Below are 12938 nucleotides of genomic sequence, written 5' to 3'. Positions count from 1 at the left end.
CATGCACAGACAGAAAATATTTCCATCCCATTTCATTTCTGAAGCAATCAATGTTAATGTGCTTAATCATTGTTTGTATTGGAGCGGCACAGCTCCAAAGAAAACCAATGCTTTGATATAATAGACTTTGAAAATATCGTTTGGGGTTTAGGTCTTACAAAGTATATTAAATCCATACACATTTAGGCGCATATGAAATTCTAGGATTTTCAAATGATTGGAGTCATTCGTCAAGGTGTTACCTGTTTACCTCTTAGATAGACCTTCCACCTCTCTGTCTCGCTCTCATCGAAACGCCGATCTTTCGCTCCACTTCGCATTCACCTCTCTCTGGTTAATTCCATTTAAAATCTTTGTATTTAAGGGCACCAGAAAGAGCCACTTTAATAATCCGCCGTTATCAAAACTGATTTTAATTCGTACCCGTTCATTGTCAGCTTACATCAAAGCGAGTTAGAATAACTTGGGCGACTTTGCACCCCTTCCCCCTTTCGTTCGCGTATTTAAATCGAAATTATAAATTCAAACGCACTTTGAGGCGAGCGAATCTTCAAAACCCTCAACCCTCTCGTTGTCTCTCTCACTCTTTTCCTCTGACACTCCCATTTTCAGCACAGAAATTTCATAATCGGACGCGGATTAAAATTAAAAAAACATTCATTTTGTTGTTCGCATTTGCACATCGTTTCCCACCCTCTCTCGACTCGCTTTATTTTCTCGATGCTCCACGTTTTCTTATTCTATGTAACCGCCTGTATTCTGCTGGCTTTTTGCGTGTCTGGGGTTCTGGCGGGGCGGGAGGAGTTGAAATGGGAATTTTATTGAATTACCATGCATAATTAAAAAGACGGCTGCTTTACAGGAAAACGCATTATCGATGTAACAAGACCTATATGACTTCAAGTTTAAGTTAATTTTCTATTTTATTGAAGACACTAATTTCATTTGTCTAAATATATATATAAGGGAAAATTGCAATTTACCATATCGTTTAATCATCCACATCCTCGCGAAATTTCCTCCTTCATATCAACAGAACCAATCCAATTTCACACGGAAAACACTACTGCCATATTTATTTTCGGCGATTTATAATTCAACACAATTGAATGTTTTATGAGCACCAGCAAACCCAATTTTCATATGAAAGATCCTCCACAGTTTCCTTATTAGCAATCAAACTTTTTATAACTTTTATAGTCCAAAATTAACAATAAATTATCTTCTCAACAATAAGACAAGAGCTTCCCAGTTTTTTTTTTAAATTTAAATAAGGCAATGAGATAACCTTAATTAAATAAAAAACTGAGTTATTTCTGCATAAAGTCTTTTAGTAAAACAATGTTTCAAAGATCAAATGTATGTCATAAGTCAAAAAGAAAATACTTTGAAATATAGATATTTCCAAGTAATTTCCTAAATTTTCTGGATTCAGGCACTTCTTAAAATTAAATGTAATTGATGAATATTACAGGTAAATATTACTTATGCTAACTTTATTTGTTTTTTTTTCTGCAATTGGTATCTTCACAGTTTATTTCTCAGAGCTCCGTTTTCAAATGATATTCTTCGTTACATGGTTTATTTCCATAAGGTTTTAAATTTTTAAATTTGCTGAAGTTCTGTAGTCTTGAATCCAAACTATTCTATTTGGTCTTCTTTGGATATTTCTTATATTAGTAAGAATACAGCGCTTCTCAAACTGTGGTTCGTAACACATTGGTTCTCACATTATAGTGTGTATGTGAGACTCATTCACACTAATTATTCAATTGGTATCATTACGATTACTTTCGTAAGTTGAAAAAAAACGTTGATTTTTATGCAACTTTGAAAAAACTTTTAATATATTTTGAATAAATTTTATTACGTCGCTATATAGACGCAGTAAATTGCGTATCTGTCCAATCTCCATAAAGACCGATTACAACAGAGCTATGTCGAAAAATTTAAATAATTTTGAGAAATGCATAATAAATACATTTTTAATATTCTTTATAAATAAAGCATGATTTCTTCGTATAATATGCGATGGACGAGTGAAGAGTGAAGTGATGGCAAGCATAAGAAAAAAAATAATAAGAATACAAAAAAAAAATACATATAGAAATGGAGGGGTAATAAAAAAGATTGTTGCTTTTAAATAATGCATGGGCTTTAAATGAATCGATCGATTTATTTGAGATAATAACTGTGATATCGGCAGAGGCCCAACTCACGGGCATCTAGAATTATATATAATTATGCATTTAGTCTTTAGAACCTCCATATCTTGGAACCTTTTTATATATCTATATATATATATAATATATAAAAGCCAACAACATCTGTGTCTGTGGTATAACATATACAAGATAGATTGATAAGCCATCTAGGATTCGTCACTTATTCTTCACTCGTCGTTCGATTTTCTTCATCCTCTTCATTTCTCTTCGTTTTATTTTTATTTTCCTTCTTCCTTCTCATCCTCTTGCTCGCTCTCTCGTTCCTCCTCGAAACCAATTTTATATTAAATATGAAATAAACCCCCGACGATTATGTCGGATAGTCTTCGAGAGAGATTCGTTCTCTCTTAATGACAGGTTATTTGCCGGTCGGATAATCGACGGGTGGATGGAAATATTATTATTTGAAGCCACTAGCGTCAACCTCTGCACCAATCTCAAACCTCTTTTTCTACCAATTCCATCGCTTCTTTCTGACATTTCAATACACCCACGCTCGCGGACTCTCACTCTTTCTATAATATAACTCTCCGAATACGTACACATACACACTCCCATCTCTATTTATCATCGAATTAATTACTAATTGACAGAATAATTGCTGTTACATAACGCGATATCATTCCGCGCCCGAGACACTTCATCATCTCCACATAATCAACTTAATCAACGCAGAATATTTATTAGTGTACAACGCACATCGACATTTTCCCAGTTATTCTTCTCATTAAACGTCTCCGCTTTAATTGTTACTCAATAATTTTACAAACAATCGATGATCACTTTCATACTCTCGCTTTAATTTGCAATTATTCCGGGCGCTCCTCAACTCAGGTAAGTCCGTTGCCAAAGACATGTAGTACATCTACATGATACAAAGGAATTTTCATCATCTTTCCCGCATTACTTACATACTGAACACCTCTCACATATGCTTACCTTTGGAAATTCAAGGTCTTCCAAAATTTAATACTACATTATATCTTTGTAATACGATAGATTTCACTCTTTATATAGAAATGCATTTTTTACAATCTGTTTCTGAATTTATCACAAAAATAAATTCCAGTAACAGTCCCTTATAAATTATGGTTTAAACAATATTATTTTCTGTGGATCATCTTTCTTAACGAATGAAAAAAAACTTTACACGTGTAAAATAATTACGCGAAGAAGGTAACTCGATTTGACATAATCGGAATGACTTATAACAAACGTCCCGCAGCCCATTCTCCATCTATATCTAAAGTATCCAATTGCAATTCCGCGTTCATGTCGGTAATGATTTTAAACAGAGTAGTTAGGATTTTGTTCCAGGCTAGAAGAACTTCACCGGAGGCGTTCAGCTTATTGGTTAGCAGCATAAGTATGCACTTCCTCATATCGTCGTAGGCCTTCACCGTGATCTTTCGTTTCTGGTGGGACATCGTGTGCTGGTAAAGGGTCTGCACCAGCATCTCGGGTTTATCAATGTACTCGGCAATGGTAGAAAATTGCCGCATCACTCGAAGACCGTGCAATGTTAGATCTGGGTACGCTCTGAGATCGGGAATCTCGTCGAATTTGATTCTTGAATAGTAGGATTTGTGCTCCGGAAACTTTTCGAAGAATATTATGAATAAGCAGACACCGTAGTAGCCAGGATTTGTTCGCAGAATTGTCCATGAATCTATGAACAGTTTCTTTTCTTCTGCTGATATTCCGAATGAATCGTTTTTCAGCTTCGAATACTCTTTTCCCATTATGGAATTATAATTAAGCACTTGTCATAATTTTGTCAAAGTTTTGGGTTAGGAATTAATTTAATTATTAGTATATACAGGATTTCTATGATTTATTTGAGAACATTACATTTATTGTTTATTTCTTTTAATACATGTTTTTGTATAAATATATTTCTGTATATATTTGTATTTTAATATATGTCTGTTGTGTTGAAATCTGTAAAACTTCAATATTTATCAGATTCAATGTTTTTTTGATGTAAATTAAATTATTATTCAATTAAAAACATATCGTTATATACACATATTTGCATAGAACTAGAAAAAATTGTTTCGATTGTGATCGTAGTGAATTTGATAAAACCGCTCGATAATGGAGTTATCCATTTGGTGATGTTGGCGTTGTATGCAGAGTGAGTTGTCAAAATTTTGTGAATAATTTATTGAAGGTTATTACGCAGAATAATTGCAAATTACCGCGATACGAAATGAGGTTTTTATTTGTCTGTGTAAAAGCTGCACGGATTGACAAATGCATCGATACCAACGCGTTTTAATTAATCCTTTGTAATTCCATCATACAGTCATAATTGTTCGATTTTATACGGACAGCAGATGCTTCGTTATTATGATCATTGGAAAAATGGACAAACGCGGTTTTTGTTGGTCGAACGAAGCCGGAATAAAACACGCAGCTTATTGAGGGCTCGAATGGATCACGACTAAACCACCCCACAATTGAACAAAAATATATTTAAACACACACATATAAAAGAAATGTTGCACGTGAGTTTAATTTAATTAATACGAGGGGATGGACAATCCCCATATCGGAATTGGATGCTGGGGGGAGAGTATCTCTTCGTCATTTGTTGTACCTGTGTGACATGTAACAAATTGCAATCGATAAGAGTGTGGAGTGCGGAGTTGCGCACAGTTCCAGATACAATCGGCATGAGCGGAAAAAAGACGAGGAATTGGAAAAATAAATAGTAGAACTGCCGACGGAATCAGCATCGTCCAATGGGGCGTCGGCGTCGCGACGCCGCTGCGTCCAATCCCACTCCGCGCGGCAATAAGATCCACATTTCTAGAAATTCCAACTGCGTGCCGACTGTTCCCATTGGCTCCCGGATTCCGCGAATCCCACCAATTTCTCTTATTGTCATTGTGGAGCTACGCAGGCCCCGGGTTGGTCCTGAAACACACCCAAAAATACACTAAAAGAAACAACAACGAATCAACCATCCCCCCAGTAACATTACCTCAAAGACAAACCAATCTCGTTCATTAAAGTTTCATTAAATTAATTTAACGTATAGCAAAAATTAAAAAAAGAAAACAAATACATTAAGCATATCAATGTATAGCATATTATGTAATATAATTAATTACTTTTATAGAACATATTTTTAAAGTAATTTTCTTAGAAGTTAATCCTAATATCTTGCTTTTATGATTAATAAATAAAAATATATTCCCTTCAATTTCACACGATCTGAATCTTCAATTTTATTCGCATCTGAATTATATGATTAAATATACTTTTTACAATTACATCATTACTATTTACTTTCTAAATGTTGGTGTTTTATATATATTTCAGCTTTTTTGGTGGTTTACTGCAGAAGTTTGAGTGCTTCTATCCAACATGAGAAAGGATATTTGGGTCTTTGCATGAGTCCGTTTGGTGAAGTTTTTCGCTCATTCTTTTCCTGCTCTTCGTGAAAAATGGAATAAATAAAATAAAAGTGTTTGGGAAGTATAGCAAAAGATTGATATACACATACAACGAGTGAGAGTGTGTATGTGTATGAGAGAGTGAGAGAGCAGGAGGAGTGTGCAAAGTTAAATAAAATACTTCTTGTCTTGGAGAATAGCTGCACATGAGCGGCTCCGGGTATCGACCGGGGCTCGCCCGGATGAGGACATTACCCGGAGCTCCCAATACTCAGCGCAATGCTACTCCAGGTCCTCATCCCCCCATCGCACCCCCACCGCCGACTCCGCCGCTGCCGCCGCCACCGAGCACTGCAAAACCCCCCATTTTCAGTATAGGAGCAAAAAAAGTGTCCCGAGATTTCTCCGAATCGAACCAATCCCTAGTCGAAAAATAAAACAGCCAAACCCCCTGAACGAAAAAGACAAACACTGCTTTCCACCCATTTCCGGCGAGGAAAGAAGAATAAGACGACGGAGGAAGCAGCGAAACAAAAGCGAACGGAAAGACAAAAAAAGAAGACGAAGAAGAGAACAGAATCTCTTCGGCTAATTCCTTGTTTGGGGATATGGAATTATAAGGGTGTGTCTGCAGGACGTGGGGGGAAACGACATGAAGCAGACTCCAAAGTGGAATATCAATAATGTGACCGTGCGATTGCCAAGACAGAGAGACCCTCTCTATCTCAACATGGCGGCTGCTGCTCCTGCTGCCGCCACCGTCGCCGCCGCTGTTGCTGCTGCTGCTTCTGCCTCTTCCACCACCATCGCCTTCTCCTCTTCCTCCACCACCACCTTCTCCTCTTTGTCTATCCTTGTAGTCCTCTTTCCTTTCCACGCAGGCTGGAAAGGCCAAGTACGAGAGCGCCGGGGAACGCGACAGGAATACACTTGTAATAAATAAACATATAAAACGTACGCGCATACACCACATCCGACGACGACCGCGATTTTACCTTACCCTGAACATTTTCAATTAAAATGCCACGAAAATTTGATAGCTAAAACTCGACAACCTCGCGTAACAAATTCAATTAATCATAAATATATCATTTGCGTAAAGAATTCCTACCACGAATTCCATCTATCCATTTATTTTTAATATTCTCATATAACGTTCAATATTTTCAATTATATTATATACTATACAATATTTCATTTAATTTTCATTCCATACAGACAAAAAATAACAAAATTAGAAATAAAGTATTTAGCATTGTATATGTTCAAGCAAAAGCTCCATCAGTACATATGAAAAATCACTAAATATTTTCTAAGATAAGATTAAATAAAGAAAGAAATAGCTACGGTCGACTGTATCACAAAGATCCGATACGAAGGGATGAAATCTCATGAGAATCTCAGAACCAAATAAAAAAAATCAAAAATAATTTTAGAGTTTTATAAGAAATATACTACAGTCTGATTATTAGTGACAACGTTTTTTTTTAACAATTTATACTACAAAATTCATATATTGAATTAAAGAACAGAAATTATACTAAAAAGTCTTCTATTCGTGAAAAGATCCCCGACTTACAAACTAGTTCGGGTTATTCGTAAGTCGAATTTGTTCATAAGTAGGCAGAATTTAAAAAAAATCAAAATATACTTATCTTAACACACTTTATCATGGTTTTTTACTTTCATATATGTTAAATTCCGTATGACTAATTTGAAAAAATAGATTAAAATAAACAAAATACTTAATCACAAATAGATCAATCTAAACATCATAATTATTTAATAAAAAACGGCAAAAGAAACAAATGCAACAAAATAGATAGTACATCTTCCAAAAATATTATATTTCATTAAAGAAATTATCAATTTTTGTTTGGACAGTTAATTTTTGTATCGCTATATATCTCCTTGTAACAACTTTAGAGATTTTAGAAATTTGTTTGTAAGTCCGGGAGTTCGTAAGTCGAGAGATACCTGTAGATTGGATTTTTGACACATGTTGATAAACTTTGAAAATCTGTCAAACATTAATTTTTCCGTTGATAATAACAGAGTAATTATATTAGTATATCTCAATATAGAATGGCGGTTCCGGTATAATCTGATTACATTTTTTGAAATAAATTAGGGCACAAAATTAGGAAACCGTTAACAGAATAAAACGCGATCGGTAATTATTATTTAAGTTTCATTAAAAAACGGTCGGACGTACAGCCTCGGCGTTTGTTCGTTAAATAAAATAATAATTTCATTATCGCCTGCGTATCTTTCGCATTATTATTTTTAATTCCGCCATTAAGTGCAGTTTAAAAATAATATTGCGTACATTTAGAATAGTGATTTTCGCTCATAATGATGTTAAAATTGTCGAACGAACAGAGAAAGAAAAAAAAAGAGAGGTATATTGACGGTAAATTGCGTCGATAACAGATTGAGAGCCTTGTCGCAAGCTGCTCAATTAAAGCTCGCCACTTGCTGAGGTTTTACAAGTTATTAATTTTGTATAAAGTACACGTATCTCTATTGAACATCAAATTTTAATATTGAAATTAGCAATTAAGAAATCTTTGGCGCTCTTAATGTTGTCTTAATAAATTTCGTAATAAGTATAATTTCATCGTTGAAGAAGTCGCAGAGGGGCGGACGGTGTCCTATCGTGGAGGAGAAAAAAAATAAGGTTAACCGATAAATGCAGCTGGTGCGGTTTTCTGGAAAAACGATGGAGAAGCACAGGAAATTGTAATTACATCACCATTAATTTTGATTAAACAACGAGAATGCTCGAATGCTCTGTTAGTTCGATCCGTTTGACCCCCATTTGATTAACACAATGCCTGAGATACTTGATATTTAATTTGTATGTTTTCTCCGTGCACACGCCACGCGTATTATTTCCACCCTTGAACAATCCACCAACCCCAGAAGCTATTTCAAAAACAATTGCAGTTCATTAGCTAATCAAGAAATTAAATATCAATATACACACACATTTGATCATCTATTTATATACCAACGCACTTATCCATTCTTGCATCTTATAATTACTTAACAACGTCTTTCTCAATATATACGTAAATTAAACTATAAATAACTTCAATAAAAGCAATAAATAAATCATTCCCAATTAATTTGTTTTGTCCTTATTTCAATTCTTAGTTAATTATAAATAGTAATTGCATACAATACTTGTATTTAATTTAAATAAAATTTAAGAAAATCTATTGAAATATGTCAAAAGTTTTATAATTATGGATCAATATTTGTGTGATTGTACTGAAGTTTCTAAATAACTTAATATATTAACGATTCATAACCGAAGATGCAAATCTTCTTAATTCAACTTAGACACAACAATATCGTTAATTACAATCTAAAACATAACACTAGATCATCCACGGTTTTTACTCGTTGGCATAATTTTAACATATAGTTTTATAATTAGCATATCATTTTTGTATCAAATTGTCTAATATATTGCTTCCTAACTGACCGTTAACAATGGACCGCATTCATTTGCATGCACAAAATGAATGTACTAGATTTTAAGATTTGTTACTATAATAAAAATACTATAAAATTTATAGTTACAAAGATTTTCATATTTATGTTTTTTTTCTTTGTACAATGTAAACAAGTTTTAAAAATGATGGAGCATCTTCTCATCGTCACTCGTTATGCGAATCGTCGCATAAATCTGAAATTTATGTGTATTATTTTTAATGCGTTCTAGTAATTAAAATAAAATTCAATTATAATTATTTCATTATGTTTTTTCCCCAATTTTTATAATATAAATTTTATTCAATTTAAACAAATCAAATTGTAATTAGATCTATGAAAAAAAATAATAATAGAAACAATTAACAAATTAATTGCTTTTATTATTGCAAAATTAAAAAATATTTATTTGTATGATAAAATCAAAATTAAAGTAAATGTAATTCCAAATGAATTGAATTTTATCATTTTCATGAATTTAATTTAAACTTTAGTAAATTTAGTATATATATATAAAGTTCCATAAATTAAATATAATTCAGAATTAATTTGGTAATCATACAATAGTAATTAATTTAATTTATTTATTATTTTGAGTTTAAGATAAACTGTATTATAAAATAATGTGTTCATTTGAATAAAAATATGACTCATGGGTGAATTATTCGTCTTTCTGGTATTTTTTTTCTCGTTTTGGCGTCTCGGGATATTTACTATATGCGAATTGTTTTCAACAAAAGGGGCGAATCCGACGTAAAATGGGAATAAATTTATGGTGGAAGATGTATAAATCTTTTGTTGGAATGTGAGATTTAGGTAAAAGCTTATGAAATATTCGTGCGGATATTACTCTATATATTATTAGTCCAATGTGTATGCGTACGTTGGCAAAGATATTTGTATGGAAAGGTTAGCATCTCAGACGGTTATATTGTCAGCGATTGGATAATATAAAGGCGATGCGAGAGAGGAAAGGAGAGAAGAGAAGACGAAAGAAAGGGGCAAAAGGGAGCAGGAGAAGGTTGAGGGTTGGAGGGGTTAGGCGCGCATTACATAAGCTCGCGGCAGCTTCCACAACGAGTGACAGCCACCCACGAAAACCACCCCCGAGGATTGATTTATCGTCCGTATTTGTGTGTTTCGTGTAAAAAAGGAGAAGAAGAAGAAAAAAATGGGAAGAAGGAAAACCTTGGTTAGGAAAGCGCTTTAAGATTGATATGCTGTGCCGCACCGAACTGGCGTTTCCTATTCCAAAACTCATCGATACACCCATACTCACATATACATACATACAGGAATACATTATAAATGCAGGCGGAAAATGTTCATTGGGAAAAGCCCAATGAAGAATGAACGGCCCAGGGAACGGCGACGAAACGATAATTGTATTTGAATAGACGAGAGGGGAAATAAATTGTGTTGCTGTTGTTTTTTTTTCTCTCGCCGAGTTTTATTTCTTTTATCGAAAACAACAGTCATTTCCACCGAAATGGAGTGTTAAATTTGTTACCGAAACGAAACAGCTTTTAATATTAACTCATGAAGCATTCGAATGTTCCAAATTGCTTTTAGCATCCATTTTCAGAACGTGTCATCTGTTTTACAGATAATAATTAATTATATCGCATTTTAAGCAATTCCTTATTAATCAATACCAACTTGTATTTTATTTTAAAATTAACTATTTTTACTAATTATAATAATAATTCACTGCAACAGACAAAAAATTAAATTGAACATTTTCAAACACAACAAAAATAATAAAACAACAAGATTAACTGCAAAGGGTATTTTTACTATTAATTTACAAAATAATTATTAGCCCTAACTTGAACCTAAAGGACACTATTTTTAATTAATAATAATAATGTTTATTATGCATCGTTCCAAAAAAAAACAGTAATAAACAAAATAAATATATATAATTTCAAAAAAAAAAGTCAACTGATACAAAGGACTATTGACCATAGGTCTTTCTGCCCGTACTTTGAATCATTATTAATAAATATTAGTTTTGCAATATTAAAAAGCCACCAAATTTAAAATATAAAAAATATAGACATAAGTGGATTGGTATATATTTAATATATATATATGAAATATAACTACTAATACATTTACTAATTTCAGTTATTACTTCAAGCACTTTTATGTAGAGTATTGGAGATTATTTGGTATCCCCGACTTACTAACTACTTTCTTCCAAAGTGTTGTTCGTAAGTGGGGGAATTTAAAAATTTCAAATATACTTATTTTACACACTTTATCATGTTACTTGTTGTAAGTCGGGGTAATTCAAAATATACTTCATGGCTTTATATGTAAATCCGTATTACTGACTGAAATATATTAAATAATTTTTACTTTATTTGTAAAATTACTACTGCATAAATATAAATATCTTACCACACTTTATCATGGTTTTTACTTTTATATATGTTAAATTCCGTATTACTGACTGCATAAATTTGAAAAAATGATTAAAATAAACAAAATACTTACAAATACTTTTCAATTGACATCATAATTATTTAATAAAAACGACAAAAGAAACAAATTCACCAAAACAGGAAGAGTACATTTTAAATCTTAGTAAATGTATTAGTAGTTATATGTCATATATATATTAAATATATACCAATCCACTTATGTCTATATTTTTTATATTTTAAATTATGTGGCTTTTTAATATTGCAAAACTAATATTTATTAATAATGATTAAAAGCACGGGCAGAAAGACCTATGGTCAATAGCCCTTTTTTTTAAATTATATATATTTATTTTGTTTATTACTGTATTTTTTTTTGAACGATGCATAATAAACATTATTATTATTAATTAAAAATAGTGTCCTTTAGGTTCAAGTTAGGGCTAATAATTATTTTGTAAATTAATAGTAAAAATACCCTTTGCAGTTAATCTTGTTGTTTTATTATTTTTGTTGTGTTTGAAAATGTTCAATTTAATTTTTTGTCTGTTGCAGTGAATTATTATTATAATTAGTAAAAATAGTTAATTTTAAAATAAAATACAAGTTGGTATTGATTAATAAGGAATTGCTTAAAATGCGATATAATTAATTATTATCTGTAAAACAGATGACACGTTCTGAAAATGGATGCTAAAAGCAAATATTACATTTTATTAAAGAAATTATCAATTTTTGTTTGGACAGTTCATTTTTTTATCACTATATATCTCCTTGTAACAAGTTAGAGATTTTAGAATTTTGTTCGTAAGTCCGGGAGATCGTAAGTCGTGGAATGCCTGTAAATATAAAATTTATAATTGATTATTTAAATGTTTTATTCTGTTGGAATTGTTGGTCGGGAGTTCGTAAGTCGGGGGATACCTGTATTACCTAATATTCATTAATATTTATGATTTTTCATTTGGTTTCTATTTACATAATAATTAAAAGATATGAGGTGTGTGTCAATAGTTTTGGATAAAATATTCACCAAAATATGCTATGATTATGTAAACTTAAATTGAAGAATGACGAACTTTAAGAGAATAACATATTTTCATCTTTTTAAGAAACGTACGTATGATTCATAAACAAATTAAAAATATGTTATTTCCTAAAATACTATCTGTGTAATGTTTATTGTTAAAAATAACACACATAAATTATAATAGTAGTAATTTTATTCAAGAAAATAAAATTTGAAGTACAAACTTGAAATATAATTATTTTTAATATAGGTGACGCCACCTCTTGGTAAATCTTTGTAACCTAAACAGGAATCCTTACAGATTTCTCAAGTACAACTTGAAGAATGTCAAATGCCAACCAAATGCCAG

The 12938-nt window shown here is 32.1% G+C and overlaps 1 protein-coding gene across 1 annotated transcript; it reads right to left on the bottom strand.

Moving 5' to 3' along the window:
- Positions 1 to 3430: 3430 nt before the first annotated feature.
- Positions 3431 to 3967, bottom strand: LOC108556478 (globin-like). Its single transcript, XM_017912612.1, has one exon. The coding sequence runs from the start codon at positions 3965 to 3967 to the stop codon at positions 3431 to 3433; it is 537 nt and encodes a 178-aa protein (XP_017768101.1).
- Positions 3968 to 12938: the final 8971 nt, after the last annotated feature.

This window comes from Nicrophorus vespilloides, unplaced genomic scaffold (genome assembly GCF_001412225.1).
Source record: "Nicrophorus vespilloides isolate i.1.1-1 unplaced genomic scaffold, Nicve_v1.0, whole genome shotgun sequence".
Lineage (NCBI taxonomy): Eukaryota > Metazoa > Arthropoda > Insecta > Coleoptera > Silphidae > Nicrophorus > Nicrophorus vespilloides.
This window is presented reverse-complemented; position numbering and strand designations above follow the sequence as displayed.